Below are 19637 nucleotides of genomic sequence, written 5' to 3'. Positions count from 1 at the left end.
TTAGACGCATCAACATCAGCGCGTGTGCATTATTTTGTCTATAAGTGTGCAATATGTGTTTATCTTTAACATGTCTTGAGTGACAAAGAGAACAGAATTTATCATGATAAAATCATTGACATGCACATGTATTTAATTTTACAGCAGAATGTGAAATATTTATTTATCTTTTAATCTGTTTAACGTGGAAAAAGAGAAACATTGTTCCTGTATCATGATAAAACAGTAAAAACAGTAATTTTTTGTATGGTTGTGTAATTGATGCATTCTTTTGATTTCACAAAGGTACTCTTGATAAACTTGATGCTACGTGTATCACTGATACATGTAAACCCTCTTCACAAGTAAAAGTGGCACAATTGTGATTTTACCCTTTCGTCGTTAATTAAACATATCTCGAGATTAAAACAAGTAAATTGAACAGAACAAATGGCATTTAAGAGCATAGACTACGCCCTTGACGTTGATGTAAGCATCATGCCACAACGATATTTACTAATTGCCAAAGAGGGCGCTTTTTACTTGCACAATTTATTTTGAGACAGGCTGTAAAGGCATATATGTACATATCACCAAACCCGGGACCAAACCGTACTATAGCTACTTTGATAACACATTTATAGTACAAGTACATAAAGTACCACACCACCAATTTATTGTCGTGTCATTTTCCAAGAATGTTATTGGGGTACCGGTTTTTTCGGTTCCTGCCTCATGGCAAAGGAGGTACAGGTTCTGCTGGGCGGTACGTTCCAACCGGCTCATAATTGATGTCATATCCAAGTGCTCTTGGTCCAATGAACTTTAAGGCTTGTGGAGATGTGAGTAACGGTGAGCAGGGTAGAGCTATAACAGATACACGAAGACCTACATGAACCAGCTCCGTCGTCAGTGGGTTTTCCTCCGTATCCACGACACTGATGATATCGGGAATGCTGGCAAGGTGCTGAAAAATAGTTATTTGCATAAAAGGTGATAAAGGTGATAAAGTTCGGCTGCAAACTATTGTTTTATCCGATCAGAAGGTTTTGCCATTATGTGAACTTTTTAAAATTTGAATAATAATGTAAAAGGTTGTTTTGACATCATATTCCCTGAACTATGCATCCTACAGAAATATGACAACTTGCTTTTTTGTTCCTTATGATGAGAGGAAAAGTTTGAGGTATCCCACAGCATGATCGGAGCAACTTTAACATTTTACATCATTATGATCTTTGACCTAGGCTGGTTACCATACAAAGGACATGCGATTTTGGACACAGGTATTTTTTAATTCTTATACACCTATACAATGTATATAAACCTATTTCCAACTTTTAACCACAATGTTGAGCAAATTTCTATCTACCAAAACACGTTTCAAAACGTAAAAAGGGGCCAAGTTTAAAAAATCTTTCCTGTGTGGCTTTTCACCCTTTTTTAAACTTGGTCCCATTCAGTAAAGTGGTACCGTAATAACATGAAGAATAAGTCCTAATTTCTACATGCAACAATTAGGTTTAAGACTGTTCGAAAGCGGTGCAATATGACGTAAGCTATGTATTATCAAAAACATTTGAAGGTTTATGTTTCATTATATTGCGTGTTCATAAAGAGTAGTAGAGTATTATATATACTTAGCAAATTGACTGTGTGTCAACCTGTTACATATTATAGGCCCTACATCTGTACATAAGGCGCAGGATCGCACAAGACGATGAAGAATTTAACAAAGTGAGTATTTGCTACTTTTCCTTAAATCAAAATACATTATAACGTCTTTACGGAAAAACTTCAATCAAGCACTAACATTAATTAATTTACTCTACAAAATGAACACTGACAACTAAGAAAACAAACAAGTAGCCTAAAGATGACTTCGTATGGGTCTTTAGAAACTTTCATAAATGGGACCAAGTTTAAAAAAGGGTGAAAAGCCACACAGGAAAGATTTTTTAACTTTGGCCCCTTTTTACGTTTTGAAACGTGTTTTGGTAGATATTAATTCTTTTTTTTTTTTATAAAGATATTGCGCGGTAAGTGGTTCTTTGTAGCCATGCGAGGCGAAGTAGTTGGATATCCATATTTCGCGGTTAATGGTTCTTTGTAGCCCTGCGGGGCAAACTAGTTGGATATCCATATTTCGCAATGAGTGGTTTTTGAAGCTTCGAGGGCAAACTAGTTGGATATCCATATTTCGAGGTTAGCAGTTCTTTGTAGCCCTGCGGGCAAACTTGTTGGATATCCATATTTCGCGGTTTGTGGTTCTTTGTAGCCCTGCGGGGCAAACTAGTTGGATATCCATATTTCGCGATGAGTGTTTTTTACAGCTTCGAGGGCAAACTAGTTGGATATCCATATTTCGCGGTTAGCAGTTTTTGTAGACTTGCGGGGCCTATGTTCGATATCCTCATTTCGCGTTTAGTGGTTTTTAAACGACCCGTAACCACCCCAATCAGCTGCATGGGGTAAAAGAATTATTTAAAAAGTAATAGCTGAACCCTATAGACGAATCCAACGAGCCAAGTCATGGTCAGGATTTGGTCGGCCATCTTTGGGTAGCCGCTAGCACCCACCAACCTGGTGTTCTGAGCGCCCTATTGTGCAAATAAAAGCCGCCTAACACCTAGAGAAGTGCAAGGACGAGGAGGGTTATATAGAATAATACAATAGAGATAATTCCGCAGGTAATCCCGTCGCATCTATTCATACATAGTCCTTTTATTCGCAAGTACATCCATTTGTAGCGTTTGATATGGTGTAGTTAATTCGATTATTATGTCACTTCAACAGCGAATAGACCATGTAGAAGCTGTGTGTTTTGCCGAAGGGAACTGTAGGGCCTATTGTATTGTAAACTTTAATCATTCTTTTGTCTACCTGTGTTTTCGCGGAAGATGTAAAACGGGTGATGGAATGCAGTTTAAAATTTCCGCCAAGGCCGAATCATTTCACATTTTGGGTGTATTGTAACCGACGGCTACCCAACTAAAGGCTGTTAGTCAGGTGTAGGAATGCGTGGATTTGGATTCGTCTATAGACGAATCCAAGTAGCCAAGTCATGGTCAGGATTTGGTCGGACATCTTTGGGTAGCCGCTTGCACCAACCTGGTGTTTTGAGCGTCCAATTGTGCAAATAAAAGCCGCCTAACACCTGGAGAAGATGCAAGGACGAGGAGGGTTAATAGAATAATAGCTAATAATATATATAATGGAGATAATCCCGTCGCATCTATTCATATACATAGTCCTTTTGTTCGCAAGTACATCAATGCATAGATACCGCGTATAGTTAATCCGATTATTATGTCACTTCAACAACGAATAGACCATGCTGTGTGTTTTGTCGAAGGAACTGTATTGTGTTATTCTTTTGTCTACCTGTGTTTTCGCGGAAGGTGTAAAACGGGTGATGGAATGCAGTTTAAAATTTCCGCCAAGGCCGAATCATTTCACATTTTGAGTGCATTGTAGCCGACGGCTACCCAACTAAAGGCTGCTAGTCAGGTGTAGGAATGCGTGTATTTGGATTCGTCTATAGTTTAGCCAGGGACTGGAAACGACATATTGATGACTATATATAGAGTGTATTCAATAAACCCAAGCGGAACGAGAGCTGCTAAGTAACCGCTATCCGAACCATAAACACATGAATTATCAGACAACGAGTGTTCCATTTCCTCATAGAGCGTGTTTATAGTGAGCCAGATTATCCGGTATTTAGCGTATAAGTACATCTTATACGGTATTGGTCGCCACTATAAACAGACCAATAGCGCTATTTGCCGCACATATTATACGGAACTGATATCCTTCGATATCGATGGATATTGCAGTATATTTATTCCGTATACGGCCACTATAAACAGACAGGGATTAACGATACCGTTATTCAAGGAAGTGGAGCAGGGTTATATAACTCTCCGAGCTCAAATTTGTCACTGTAATAACACATCACCTACAAATATGGTACGGTGCCCGGTGCTGTAGCAAAATGTTTAAAAAATAGGCCGGTATCGTTTCGACGGCAAACTGTTTGAAATTGGCACCATATTTGTGTCTCCCACATTGCATTGCGGTGACCTCGAACACGCTGAGTTCAACCACCTCGGATTCAGAATAGCGCTATTGGTTGCCACTATAAACAGCCGAGATAACGGATAAGTCACATTCTATTCTAATCCCATATGCGTATAAGGATACCGTATAAATACCGTACACCACTATAAACACGCTCATAGCTTCTCACGTTGTACACACGTCAGTCGAATTTGGCGGTGTTTGTTTGTTAGCCCTCCAAGTTATAACATCGTTCACTTTGTGTTGAACATTTTATGTGGGCCGCACTTTTAATAACATAAAGATCATTCTGATCAGTGTGATGATATCATTTCAAGAGGTCACTTCCCGATTAACATGATTAAGCTAAACAGCCTATGTGGAAGAATTTTATGCATGAGCATTGAGCAACCACATCAATGATGTAGTAATGAATACCCTCTATTGTTATCGGATTAATTTTTACGACCTTCGATTACATGGGAGTAGCAACGAGGACACGGTGTTTGATTTCACTCACATAATAGATCAATATTGACCTTCATCCAGCCAAGCACTACAGTGGCCAAGCACGAAAGGTTTCTTGTTATCTCTTCAAGTATTTTTACCTTAGGTCTATAATCATAATGCAGGCCTAAGGCTAGCTTCAGACTCCGTATTGTACGTACAATATTGTATGTACAATACTTTTCGTGACGTCAAAAAGTATTACACGTGCAATAAATATACGTGCCACGACGAGTTGAATCAGATTAAATAACGCGCTATAACCCTGACGGTTCATTGTTTGCTAAATCCAAGCGAGGTCACCAGAAAATCTATGCAAGAGAAATTTCTACTGCTGCTGATGAAAAATCCTAGAGTGCGTTTGGAGGTTTTTCTGCACTTTACCAGTAGGCCTAATAAATTCATAAAAAAATAAAAATCAAATAAAGATTTAGGGCGAATGTTTTTACTCACTGCTCATCTGATCCACTTTCCCAGGAAACTAAATACCGATACTCCTTAGTTTTTCCCTGACTTTCCAGACATAATTATGAGTAAACATCAAATTTAATGTTTACAAAACAATCAAATATATTTATTCAAGGTTTATATATGAAATCGTGTAATGGAACCCAAATTCTAATCAAAAATAAAAACAAATTTGTTATCAAATACACTAGGCCTATACATTGTATTACAGGAATTTAATAGATGGTGCATTTTAATAAATAAATAGATTAACACGGGTAATGGGCGAGAAATATTTGGCAATACCGGATTTACCACAGAGCCAGTGGATAAAGAAATTAATTAAAATTAAAACAAATTAAATGAGAAAATGAAAGCAAGGACATTTGGTGAAGTATTGTTTTAGAATTCGAAGGAGTCCTAAATGTTATCCTGGCCCAGGACACTGATTAATGTAAATTCGACCCATAGTTATTTTATCAACTTTTGCCAGCATTCAACTGTTCAATGTGATTTATGCCTATTTTAAATAAAATTCCGAAATCTGACGTATCAACGTTGTATCGTGCACAAATTATGATTCGAGACTATTTCATTTGACACAGTTGTATGGATTTCAAAAGATCGGTCCTATAATAGATATAGATTAGAGAATTACAACAAGAGGCTTTGAGGATGCCGTAATCCTCTTGACAATCAACCAATCAGAGAGACATATTTCAGAAATATATTCGTAGAATTAAACTCTGAAATATATATTTCAAGTAATCTCGTTTCACATTTAGCAGCAATCTGGCTTGCAATAAAGCCACGAAGGGGCGGTAATGCTAATATACGATTTCAGTCAAATATTGGTGCAAATATACGATTTCGGTCAACTATTTGGCTATCCTTTGCCCAAAATTATGATATGTTTATTGGTAACAACAACTCTTAGGAGGGTTTTCGAGTCATTTTAGCGAAATAATGAGGTAAAATAAAAGAAAATCCTCTTACAATTTTGGACGCTTAACTGTGGTGTTCTAGGGGAATTAAAATATCACAATTAACAAGTTTAATTCAAAATCGTTGTCCTACAAGAACATGTTAAATGGCTCGATTCATATTAGGTATAAGTTGGCACATTGTCAGATTGTGTGAACATTACAAACACAAACAATAAGGTTGAAAAAAATAGCCATTTAAAAATGATTTTAAAAGATCGTCTATTTTGTAGCTTTATGACACTGAATAGACCAAATATCTGCCTCTGACGAAAAAAAAAATGTTTTCCATGCTGATTTGTTTTTGTAACAAGTACCGTATGTCATTTCAAAAAGAAAGAAAAAAGGCGGATATTACTTTTTTAAACTCAACGCATTACTATTAATACGCCTATAATTAATGAAAAAGTATAGAAGGCGTTGCATCCGGTTCTGATGAGGGGGAGGGGCACAAGCCGTTTTCGGCAGTTTTCCTATGGGATTTTCTAAAATTTCAGATCAATAGGGGGGGCTTCCGTGCCCCTATAACGCTACGGTTACTGCATTAACACGTGTATGGATGTATTGTGATGATCATAAGTAGGCCTATAACATACACCATCATAACATGCCTCAACGATATTAATATGTAAAAAGGTGTTGCAAATTCATAACACAGCGTGTTATAATGTAACGAATGCTATGCCAAAACTTTAAAAAATAACAAAAATATCAGTATCAATAAAATCAGAACCAGAATAAATACAAAGGCCTACAAATAATACTTTTAAACTGACTAAATCAATATATGACTAAATATCAGTATAAATGAATCTCTAAATCAATTAATCAATCAGTAATAATAAACAAATAGGCCTAAATAGATAAATCTATAAATAAATAAATAAGAACTGAATGTGCCATTTATATTATTATTACAATTTTAATATTATTAATATTAGTATTAATATTATTAACTTTAAAAAGGTGCCCATTGATTATATAATAACTCAAGTACAGTTGAATACAAGAAGACATTAAAAGATGTTCATCATTCCGTGCACTCACTAAATTTACCACTCTTAGAAATTTGGCAACTCCGTATCAATTAAGCAACAAATGATTGTAGCAAAATATATATTTTCCCGGTACATACTATTTATTGTATGTGCAATACTTTTTGACGTCACGAAAAGTATTGTACATACAATATTGTACGTACAATACGGAGTCTGAAGCGCGCTTAAATCCCGAGCCTAAATTAAGTGTACTGTTCGAGTAGGAGGATTTGTTTGATATTATTCTTAATTTTGAATAATATTATAGTACCTGTTTGTTTCCATATATCGGTTATTAAAATTAAAATTCACCACATACACATTCCAGTTTGCGAGAGGTTTATAATGAATAAATGAATAGGTGTTATTATTTCGAATTATAATTATTTAGGGAGAGTGTTTTAAGATTTTGTTAGAAAAGGGATGATTGTTGATCATGTTTATTTTATTGTTGTATGTATTTTCCTGTCATTTCCTGCAAACCTAATAAAGATATTTTGATAATTGAAAATAGTCTGTATCATAAATCGTAGAGGTTGAAAGAGTCAACAAGCGTCAGAAATTATAATTTGCCATGGAACTTCGGTCATATTTTATTTGAAATATAACTGGATGTTAGGGTCTGCATGCATGGTATGCATAGTATGATGATATACAGACACTGACCTTTCCCTAAAACTATTAAGCAGGAAGTTGTGTATCACACCCATCATGGGTTCGAACCCCTTTATTGTATTTTATTGTTTAACCTGAATAGCGTGATTACTTTTGAATGAGCGGCAGCACACATATTTTGTTTGAGGATAGCTGGATCTATCTCCTTTTCCTCACATCTTCTCTGTAGTACAAAGCTGTCTTTTTATCTAGTGTTTAGACAATGTTTACTCAACCATTGCTATCAATGGACATTACTCGTTGACTGCCGATAAAACGCCCAATAAAGACTTAGTCACCGGACCGCGCCGGCCAGTTAAAGTACATACCCTATCACACCACTCCACACCATACATAAATTCTCCCAGTCACATTTCCCAAATATGAAATTAAAAAAAGTCAAATTTTAATTTACTTCTTTTAAAGTTTGGCAGAGGCGGGTTCGAACTCACGGCGCAACGCTTAGTACTCTATGAGCCTAGCGCCTTAGACCACTAGGCCACTTGTCTTCTTGTTATTCAGCTGAAACTTATTTAAAAATATAATCGCAACTTCAACATAGGCCTACCACGTGACAAGCAAAGGCAGAAAACTGCTTAAAACATTAATGTGTATTATAATAGAGCTACCATTATTTATATTGTTGAATTCTCAAGCGCATAGAGACAATTAATACGAGCGTCCTATGATACATACACAATACATAAAATCGATTTTGATCTTCGGCATTACTCGGTGACCTCCGATAAAACGCCCAATAACGCCGGTCAGTTAAAAAAAAATGCTTAAGTACATGCCCTATTGAGATAAGCAATCCTTTTGTGATATGTCCATTCATCCATATAATAATAGCAATCAGATTTTTGGATGGATGTTTTACACAGTGATTGGAGAAGAAGCTATGTAAATAATCAAAAGTACATGTCTACAAATTGACAAGGACAACTCCTTTTGTCAAAATTGTTTTCACCTATTTCTCAGTATGTTAATTAATCCGATTAATTACGTAATTTCGCCAGCGTATGATATATCAGTACTAATATGTAGGCCCAAGGAGGTTAGATATAGAAAGAAGAGGAAATAGATTACGTATCGCATAGGGGAGGAAGAAAAAAAGGAAGGAGGGGGGGGGGAAGGAGAGAGAGGGAGAGGGAGACCGATGGAGTCACAGGGCTCTAAATTACATAGGCGTAGATCGGGGGATAAATGCCACAATATTTTGCCAGGGGATGGTCAATATAATCACCCCCCCCCAATATTGACGCCTGTGTATTGGTTTGTGTCGAAATTAACCTCATATTTGGCCATTTTATAGCCACAGAATGCCATTTTTAGCGCTTTGCGCGCATTTATTCCACTTTTGTCCCATATTTCACCAGTTAAGTTTCAATAGGCCTATGCTAAAATTTTCGCGCGCATTTGTACCATAAGGTTCACTGTACTGGGTACTTTTAAAAAATCCTAACCTAACCTAAAACATAACTTTAACCCTTAGATTGGAGCTCTACTAGAAGTAAAAATATAGATAGTGAACGAATTTAGTATTTCTATATCTATGTGAGAATGATACAATAGAGGCCCTGCATGAAATTATTGATTGGCTCCAAACAAAGGTTTTCAACCGGTGTCCTTCACCGTAGTTATGGCGGAGTGCAGTCCATTCAATCAAATGTTGTCATCAACCTATTTGATCGTAGTGCAGGATTATGTGTGTGAGACGAACTGTCACGGTAGATTGCAATCATGCTTTTGTTGAATGCATTTGAGTAGTCCGCCATATTTACGGGATGATACGTCGCATGCAAGGCCTCTATATGACATGATGAACATAGTCATTGATGCATCAGTTTTAACATAGACTAGGCGGTTACCCATATTTGGCGGTTCTCGGCTGGGCGCGATTACCAGGCTGATGGTGACATGCCCATATGACAATTTTTACTAATTTGACCTCAGATGACCCCAGGGTGACATTGGATGACCCCAAAATGACCTAAACTTATAACTCTAAATGTTGACTGTACCTACCAAGTTTCATGCCCATATATGAGCTTTTACTAATTTGACCTCAGATGACCCGTGGTGACCTTGGATGACCCCAAAATGACCTTCAAAAAATGCTGCTTTAAATGTTGACTGTACCTACCAAGTTTCATGCCCATACGACACTTTTTAGTAATTTGACCTTAGATGACCCCTGGGAGGGGACCCCGTGGTCGGATGACTTAACGAACATAGACATCTTCTTGCCAGGACAGAACTACACCCACCCACCGAGTTTGAGCCCCGTAGGACCTAGTTTCATGCCCATATGACAGTTTTTAGTCATTTGACCTCAAATGACCCCTGGGAGGGAGCCCCGGGGTCGGACGACTTAACGAACATAAACATCTTCTTGCCAGGACAGAACTACACCCACCCACCGAGTTTGAGTCCCGTACGACCTAGTTTCATGCCCATATGACAGTTTGTAGTCATTTGACCTCAAATGACCCCTGGGAGGGGGGCCCCGGGGTCGGTGGACTTAACGAACATAAACATCTTCTTGCCAGGACAGAACGTCACCGACCCACCGAGTTTGAGTCCCGTACGACCTAGTTTCATGCCCATATGACAGTTTTTAGTCATTTGACCTCAAATGACCCCTGGGAGGGGGCCCCGGGGTCGGATGACTTAACGAACATAAACTTCTTCTTGCCAGGACAGAGCTACACCCACCCACCGAGTTTGAGCCCCGTACGACCTACGACGGCCTCACATTAGCAGTCACAGACAAAACCTAAATCTACAGAATATATCCATTACTCGTCGATACTCGAAAGAGCTCAAAATAAATAACTTAGAAAATTTTCTTGATGTCCTTTAACATGTTTTCATAGTTAACCATCGTTAGCCATGGATATCTATCATGAGAACTGACCGGTGACTAAGTCCGATTTATTGGGACGTTTATCGGCAGTCAACGAGTAATGTGTTGCCATTTTTGACGACATCTAACTTTTGAAATGCCCAAAATGAATCAATAAAACCGTGTATAAGATATTTGGGCGCGATTACAAAAAATTAGAAAATAAATGGGCACTTCTGGGTTGGGTATCTCAGGAAAGTTGAACAAGAAGGAGCGTGTTTATAGTGAGACAATCTTTCCGTTATTTAGCTAAACTACCGCGCAGTCTAGATTTGCAATGGTTAGTAAAACATAAACAAATATAGACTGCGTGGCAGTCCAGCTAAATACCGCATAATCTGGCTCACTATAAACACGCTCAAGGAGGAAGAACGGAATTATATCCTTGAGATAATCCCGTAGGTTATCCTGTCGCACCAATTCATAGTCCTTTATTCTCAAGTAGTTACACATCTACTTGAAAGTAGCCTTTGATGTGATGTGTGTTGCCGACTACGGTTGATTAATTTTCACTCCAAAATTGAAACCATATCCAATGTTTCTATAGATAATTCCTTGAAAGTATGACACGTGTGTGTTAAGTACCTGATGTTGCTCTGCAGGGATACCACACGTGGATACTATAAGAAAGAAATGTAGTTTTGTAAAGATTCCAAAAAAATCCGCCCATTTTGGAACATATATTAATTATTTAGGAGAGTGTTTTAGGATTTTGTTAGAAACGGGAGGATTTTTGATCATTTATATTTTATCGTTTTAATGTATTTTCCTGTCATTTCCTGCAAACCTAATAAAGATATTTTGATAATTGAAAATAGTCTGTATCATAAATCGTAGAGGTTGAAAGCGTAACCAAGCGTGCAAAATTATTATTTGCCATGGAACTTCGGTCATATTTTATTTGAAATAAACTGGATGTTAGGATCTGCATGCATGGTATGCACAGTATTGATGGTATACGGACACTGACCTTTCCCTAAAACTAGTAAGCAGCAACTTGTGTATCACACCCGTCATGGGTTCGAACCCTTTTGTTGTATTTTATTATTAAACCTAAATAGCGTTTTGCAATGGTTAGTAAAACATAAACAAATATAGACTGCGTGGCAGTCCAGCTAAATACCGCATAATCTGGCTCACTATAAACACGCTCAAGGAGGAAGAACGGAATTATATCCTTGAGATAATCCCGTAGGTTATCCTGTCGCACCAATTCATAGTCCTTTATTCTCAAGTAGTTACACATCTACTTGAAAGTAGCCTTTGATGTGATGTGTGTTGCCGACTACGGTTGATTAATTTTCACTCCAAAATTGAAACCATATCCAATGTTTCTATAGATAATTCCTTGAAAGTATGACACGTGTGTGTTAAGTACCTGATGTTGCTCTGCAGGGATACCACACGTGGATACTATAAGAAAGAAATGTAGTTTTGTAAAGATTCCAAAAAATCCGCCCATTTTGGAACATATATTAATTATTTAGGAGAGTGTTTTAGGATTTTGTTAGAAACGGGAGGATTTTTGATCATTTATATTTTATCGTTTTAATGTATTTTCCTGTCATTTCCTGCAAACCTAATAAAGATATTTTGATAATTGAAAATAGTCTGTATCATAAATCGTAGAGGTTGAAAGCGTAACCAAGCGTGCAAAATTATTATTTGCCATGGAACTTCGGTCATATTTTATTTGAAATAAACTGGATGTTAGGATCTGCATGCATGGTATGCACAGTATTGATGGTATACGGACACTGACCTTTCCCTAAAACTAGTAAGCAGCAACTTGTGTATCACACCCGTCATGGGTTCGAACCCTTTTGTTGTATTTTATTATTAAACCTAAATAGCGTGATTGCTTTTGAATGAGCGGCAACACACATATTTTGTTTGAGGATAGCTGGATCTATCTCCTATATTTACACCTTCTCTGGGTATCTATACGCCGTAGAAGTGACGTCATAATCGGATTAACTACCATAGCAATAGATGAATACAATTTTTGAATATACCGCGCTGCACTGCAGCAGGTTGCACTGATCACCTGTCTTCAATCATATAATAGATTGAATACAATACCGCTCTTTTCAAATAGACTAATCTTACAGGTGCCATCTATGGTTCAATGCATCGGTACCGCATGAACGTTGTAGTGCGGGGCGATATAGCCAAAATTGTATTCATCTATTGCTATGGTAGTTAATCTGATTAACTACGTCACTTCTACGGCGTATAGAGGCATGAAATTATTGATTGGCTCCAAACAAAGAATTTGAACCGGTGTCCTTCACCGTAGTTATTTGATCGTAGTGCAGGGTTATGTGTGTGAGACGAACTGTCACGGTAGATTGCAATCATGCTTTTGTTGAATAAATACGAAACGCCGGCGGTAGACACCAGCGATATCAGGGATTGCCGCGATTCTTGCAGTAGCTTTTATGAATAGAATACAATAGTGGATACAATAGCGGATACAATAGCGGAACAATAGAGCTCTCTTACGGGCAAATAAACCTCGTCGTGTTTTGCTAAATTTCACTTCTTCTTTTTCATGAACTAACCGTTATTTCATTAAGTAACCGTTATTTTTAAAACTTGGCAAAACCTCGACGCGAATTTGTTTAGTAAGATACGACTTTCGAAAGGAATGGATACGTGCAGTTAGCCTATACCGAGAAAACCGCCCCTGTTCTTTTTCTTATATTATTACTTGAAATTTAGTAATAACGGGTATTCGGTTATGATAATAGCTCGAATAAAGAGTAGAGGATGCAACCAATTTCGGGTTACAAGTATTCTTACTCTTTTGTACCTTTTTATTCTCAAGACCTTTGTCCCAGGCCACAAGATTTTCATTCTGGAAATCTATCGCTACCTGGTTCCCTTTTTTATCTACAATTGTGTATACACCGCGGTCGAAACCTCCAACAGTTCTGTGATCAATCTGTGTGACCTATTAAATAATTATAAAAAGTATTTAAACCATTGTTATATAAATTCAACTGTCATTCATTCAAATTCATCATCGTCATCAGCAGCAGCACCATCATCATCACAACATCGTCATTATCTCCCACATCGTCGTTTTCGCACTATTGTAACATTTGCTGAGGAGAACGCCTTTAATATTTTTCAAAATTATGTTTTTTACACGATTGTAATGTACGAGATTTTGAATAAAACGACTGAATAAGACGTTAAATTATATGAAATATTAGTCGAACGCGTACGCGATGTTCATAACACTGTACGTACATGGCGTGCGGGAAGGTCATAACACATCAAAAGCACCGACATTAGTCACGTCCGACGGAGTGGCTTGCATCAGCATTGCCGACATTTTAAACTCCTCAACAAAAGTTTGGAAAGTTTTTTCAAACATCTATATCTCAAATTATTTGTGACTTGTTCATATCGTGTTGCATATCAATGAACAGCTACTTTATTCCCCTTTAATATGAAACCACATTAGAATCAATCACCCTTTTCACGGCTGAGTACACATCTTGTGAAATGTGAATGTAGTGGGGTCTCAAACAGAATGTGCCAAATTTACCAATAATTCTGCACTCAAACAACGCTAGTCATTAACCTCAATAGCGGGTGGAAAATACTCAGCCACAACGGCCAGGCACCTCCTCCTCATGCTGCTCACCAGCCTGGTCACACGTTGCTGTGAAATGGCATTCCATTCTTCAACCAGGATTCGTCGCAGGTCGTTCAATGTTGTTATTCGTTGCATCGGCTACTTTGGCAATGTCTGGCACGCACAACACGACCAAGCTGGTCCCACAAGTGTTCAATCCGGTTGAGGTCTGGGCTGATGGCAGACCATTTCATTCTTTCTACTCCCATATTCCGCTGGTAGTCGTCGACTACCCTGGCACTGTTGGGGGGATTGTCATCTTGAAAGATTGCATTTAAGTCCCAGATTGTGAAGATATGGGATTGCAGCTTGCTGCACAGAATAATGGCAAATTTAGCACATTCTGTTTGAGACCCCACATGATGCAGTCATGTCTACAGTAGAATTCATCTCGACCTTTGCAGGACTTAACCCCATTAAAAGCTATTAAACCAAGATAACACTAATTGAAACAGCTCAACTGATTTAATCGGATCTTCTCTGGTTGTGCACAAGTGACTGTTTTCATGTGCGATATCGCAATAAAGCTGGTATTCATAGCTTCAGTTGGGTAACCGATTATAAAGGAAACGAAAGGAAACAATGTTATGTGTGGCTTTGTTCACGAAATCAGACAATGGCGTGCTTTTTGTAAACCAGCATTCTTGAAAATGAGCAACATAATGATTTTTGACTTAACACGGTTTGGAAATAATTTCTTCATATTTTTGGTGTTATCTGTCGTTTACATGTCCTTCCTAAGACACAACAGTACGACCCTCTCCAAACACCTAAATTAGCTAAAAATTTAGGACATGTTACAAAACTATATTGTCTAGAATTTTAGAAGAGTACTTTTAATATTGGCCGGTTATTTTTCACACAGCGACGTTAACTAGGCAATGTACTATTACCTATAACATTAACTAAAACACCAAAGTACGAATATTTCCAAACATCTAAATTAGCTAAAAATTTAGGACATGTTAAAAAACTATATTTTCTAGAACTTTAGAAGAGTACTTTTTATATTGGCCGGTTATTTTTCACACAGCGACGTTAACTAGTCATATCCCCATACTGTTAACGTAGGGCTATTTGTAGAGGTCACGCGTGAATGGGAAAGAGCACTGTGTATTGTGTATAGGAAAACGGAGAGTAACTGCAGTATGACTACTTTCACGAGACTTGCACTCAGCCGTGAAAAAAGGTGATTGTTTCAAACGTGGTGTCATTTAAATAAAGTAGATACCCATTGACATGCAAAACGATATGAACATGTCACAAATAATCTGAGATATAGATGGTTGAAAAAACTTTCCAAACTTTTGTTGAGGAGTTTATATGCGCTGGTATGAAAAATAGCAATTTTTTTGGTATTGCCAATATGTCGAGCCAACATTAAACGAGGACATATTTGACAGTGATAATTTTGTGGACAAGAAACGCAATTCTATTTCTTATGAAAATGTTACAATATGGCACAATGTTATGCAAAATAGTAGCCGCGGTTTGTTTTTGGGTGGGGCGAGTTCATGTAAAAGGGCGGAGGCTCCACTTAATCCTCAAAACAATTATTTTATTATCAATATTACATGAATTTTAACTAGCTGTCATTTGTAACGACGCAAAAGTAATATCATAAACATGATAAAAAAGAAATAGGTCCACAACTGCATGGTGGGTGAGGACCCAAGCTACCAATATTTGCCAGTTGGGGCGGTTGGGGCCCCTGCCCCTGACAGCTACGCCACTGCAAATACCCTTCAAACTTTTATTACCTTTCCATCCTTGATGAGAATTTTCCCATTCTCATAATCTACGACACTTTCGATTGGATCCTTGTTTTCCTTCTTTGCTGTTGTCATTATATCTCCAATTCTCCATGCCTTACTGATGGTGTATTTCACAGTATAGTTATCCACAGTTGTCTTTGGCATAGGTGCAAATGAAACGGCTGCATATGACCTATATAGAAATGAGAAGAAGTTCAACTTTAGGAAGGCATAATAACTACCTACACTATTAATAAAAGACACTGATGATCCTGATTTTGCATACTTCTTTCCTGTTCTCATATTGCACATAGACAAAAGAATGATGAAAGTTAATTACAACGCATAAAATACAAGATTAATTTTTATGCGGCTTTTATCCACAAATCCAGATTGGTGCGCATGGACCTCGTAAAGGCCGAATGAATTCTGACCACCACTGCGCTTGTTGGATTCGTCTGTTGATTCCTAGATCTATTATATATACATGTAGTCTTGCAGCTTCTTGAAGCTAAACTAGGATGGTAACAGGTGCTACTTATTATTGTTAACATGGTAAATGAATGTGATGAGTGACTTACCCCATTGCCACCACTTGATCTCTGAAAAACGATTCCAGACCATCTGCGGATGGACCATTAAGGGCTACACACCTTTGCCCCTTGTCACCAGTAACTGATGCTGGATATAAGGATTGATCGTACATTGCAGGTCCAAGCATCTATATAAGTTATATAATTACACATGTATCAATAAATAGTTGGGATATTAAATATTCTTTACCTAAACTTGATTTTTGACTTTTGGAGTAACATTAGAAACATCCGAAAAATGAACCTGGTATGTGGCAGATGTTTATGAAAATAGATTAATTAGCCAATGACTCCAAGTGTCATTGAAAGACGCACCAATATGACCACTGAAAGACTAAGGCACTGTTATCGAAAGACCCCTACCAAGCTATATTTAGGCACCACATTCAATTTGGTCGTATAGAACTATCGGTGCCCGGTTAGGTACCGATGACTCTTAACATCACTCCCTGAAGATGTAATACATTGTATCGAGCATAACAATTAACATTTGAATAGTGTTATTGTTTTTCATTTAAATAAAAAACGAATGCACTGTACAAATGTTCAGGGTACGAAAAAAGTGCCTCTTCGGGCACCGATAGCGCTATAGAACCAAAAAAGATATTGTACCTTACAGAACTGCTGATAGCCATGATCCAGCAAACATTATATGTTTATTAAACAATGTCCTAAAGCGTTGATCACAATGCTGTTAGAATTTTTTTAAACTCAAGTCTACATTTTACCTCTAGCTTTGGGACAGCCCTGCCTTCACCATCACAGTCAAGCACTGGCAGGTTTGTTTGTGCGGCTACAACAAGCGCTTGTAGTGTATTATATCCTCCTGATTCTACTGGTATCAATGCTCCAATCTCAAGATTGTCAACTTGGGGAGACGGCGGATTGTAGACGATAGGAAAGTCTTGAACGTATGTAACTTGTTCTTTGTCGCTGTCCTGGAGAACGGTACCAGCTACAAAAGACGCAAGGTTTAGGTAAGACATTAGAAAACCATTAGACAAAATTGAATTGTACTGTTGTTGTTGTTGTTGTTGTTGTTGTTGTTGTTGTTGTTGTTGTTGTTGTTGTTGTTGTTGTTATTTATTTATTTATTTATTTCTTATTTAACCTGGGGTGACCAATCAATGCAATGGCACTGTTCCCCCTTGGTTATAGTATTATTATTATATTATTATTATTATTGTTATTGTTGTTGTTGTTCTTGATAACCATTGGTAATCATTCTTGATATAATAAGTAGGCTAAGCAGTTCAACAGGTCAGGGAGTCCATATGGATCAGGAGAGACGGGCCAACACCATGAATTGGGACCTCGGAAGTTATCATACTCTAGATCACGGGTACACCATCCCACCCTGGCATGAGGAGACATCCGGTTTCCACGGAATATGCAGTGAACTATACACTTTTGAGAAAGCCATCATCGAAGATGGTGAAAGCTAAAGCTGTGAGTATATTTACTGGATTTGATCACCGGTATATTTCTAAAAGCAAACCAATCCTTCAGATGAAACTGTTTATCAGGGCACAGTTCTTTAACCCCAATACATTTGTACATTCATTCATTTGAATGACCTTAAAGGTTATTGAACTATGCCATTGTGATGAGGCCATTGTGGTCCATAGTGCTGTATCTAACCTGGTTTCCATGCAATTGACCAATTGTCTCCGTCTTTTTTGTATCCACATTTGTACAAATCTTTTATGCATTGTAAGGAATTCGTTCCTTCTGAACCGTTTAGATATTTCTCGAGAAGAACGGCAGGGCTTCCCATTATAGCAGTAACTGTTGTCATTTCATCATTTCTGAGCCTATTGAATGATAAAATAAATACAGAACACTCATGCGATACATATGTGACATGAAGTTAGAGAATGAAGACTTTTTCGTTACACGTGATATAAACATATCAAAAAAAGTAACTAACCCCCCTTGAATAATGGCTATTATTCAAAAAGGGGCTATTGCATTACAAATCTGTAAAATGCGTTAGAAGCAGAATTTATTTCTGCGCATTTTGACACCTCATATGATACAATAGCCCAGAAAACAATAAAACACCGGTCAAATTTAATGTAGTGAAGTCCAGATTTGAAAAAATTGAACTTACATACAAATTTTAACAATACAAAAACACTCAGATATCATTACACAGATTTCCTTCCATTACACTGTATACAAAATCAATACAATTTACTGCAACTTTCAAATCTTGGGTTACACTGATTTAAATATTTAGTCAATTGCTGCAAATGAGGTGTCAAAATGTGCAGAAATAAATTCTGCTTCCAACGCATTTTACAGATTTGTAATACAATCACCCGTGTTTGAATAATGGTCATTATTTAAGGGGGGTTAGTTACTTTTTTTTTAGATGTATATAAGAAATTGAAACACACCAGACCATTTAGGACATACCTTTCCGGGACTTTGACTCTAATCTTCCTGCCTTTCTTGAGCTGTTGCAAACCCATCAGCTTTCCAATCTCTGGGCTTCCCCCTCCACCACTGCCAAGAATACCGAGTCCAATACTTAATAATTCAAGATCATATTCAGACAGCACCCATTCACCATCGGAGTTTATGGTCGGGCCACTCACGTTGATACCTGTCATTCCTGTGAACTGAAATAAATAGTTTGTTGTATTAGGTTCATCTGGATTGTCATTTAACACTATTTTTGGTGACATACCTTGTTACAGTTTCATGCTGCTACGTAACAAGGTCGTAGATTTAGAGCCAAACTTCTTTGGAATGTTCTTAATAACGGAATTGTAGGCCCCCACCAAGTTGTGACGCAGGCCGCCTCCTCTGTTGAGTGAAAGCTGTTCTTTCTTGACATAGATCGCTTCCTTTACTCCCCTTTCGTACCACCTGCACTCCCTGTCTAAGATCACAACGTCCTTGTCTGGCAACACCATCTCGCCACTGGTCAGTGACCAATTGCCGACAGACCAACCGACGGCCTACCTAAAGGTGTGAAACCGTTGCCTCTCAAAACCGTGAGTCCAGTTGAATAGTTTTAACGAATCTAATTTTATATTTGATTATACCTGGATGA

The 19637-nt window shown here is 37.7% G+C and overlaps 1 protein-coding gene across 1 annotated transcript; it reads right to left on the bottom strand.

The window, feature by feature from the left end:
• Positions 1-652: 652 nt before the first annotated feature.
• On the bottom strand, positions 653-19497 carry LOC140159547 (uncharacterized). Its single transcript, XM_072183037.1, has 8 exons — positions 19363-19497; positions 18995-19200; positions 18215-18387; positions 17302-17528; positions 16562-16701; positions 15987-16173; positions 13393-13533; positions 653-946 (listed from the first exon to the last, which is right to left on the bottom strand). Exons 1-8 carry the CDS (start codon positions 19495-19497, stop codon positions 713-715), a joined length of 1443 nt encoding a protein of 480 aa, XP_072039138.1. The 3' UTR covers positions 653-712.
• Between the last annotated feature and the right edge of the window lie 140 nt (positions 19498-19637).

This window comes from Amphiura filiformis, chromosome 8 (genome assembly GCF_039555335.1).
Source record: "Amphiura filiformis chromosome 8, Afil_fr2py, whole genome shotgun sequence".
Taxonomy (NCBI): domain Eukaryota; kingdom Metazoa; phylum Echinodermata; class Ophiuroidea; order Amphilepidida; family Amphiuridae; genus Amphiura; species Amphiura filiformis.
Note: the sequence above shows the minus strand (reverse complement) of the source record. Positions and strands in the feature narration are given on the sequence as shown.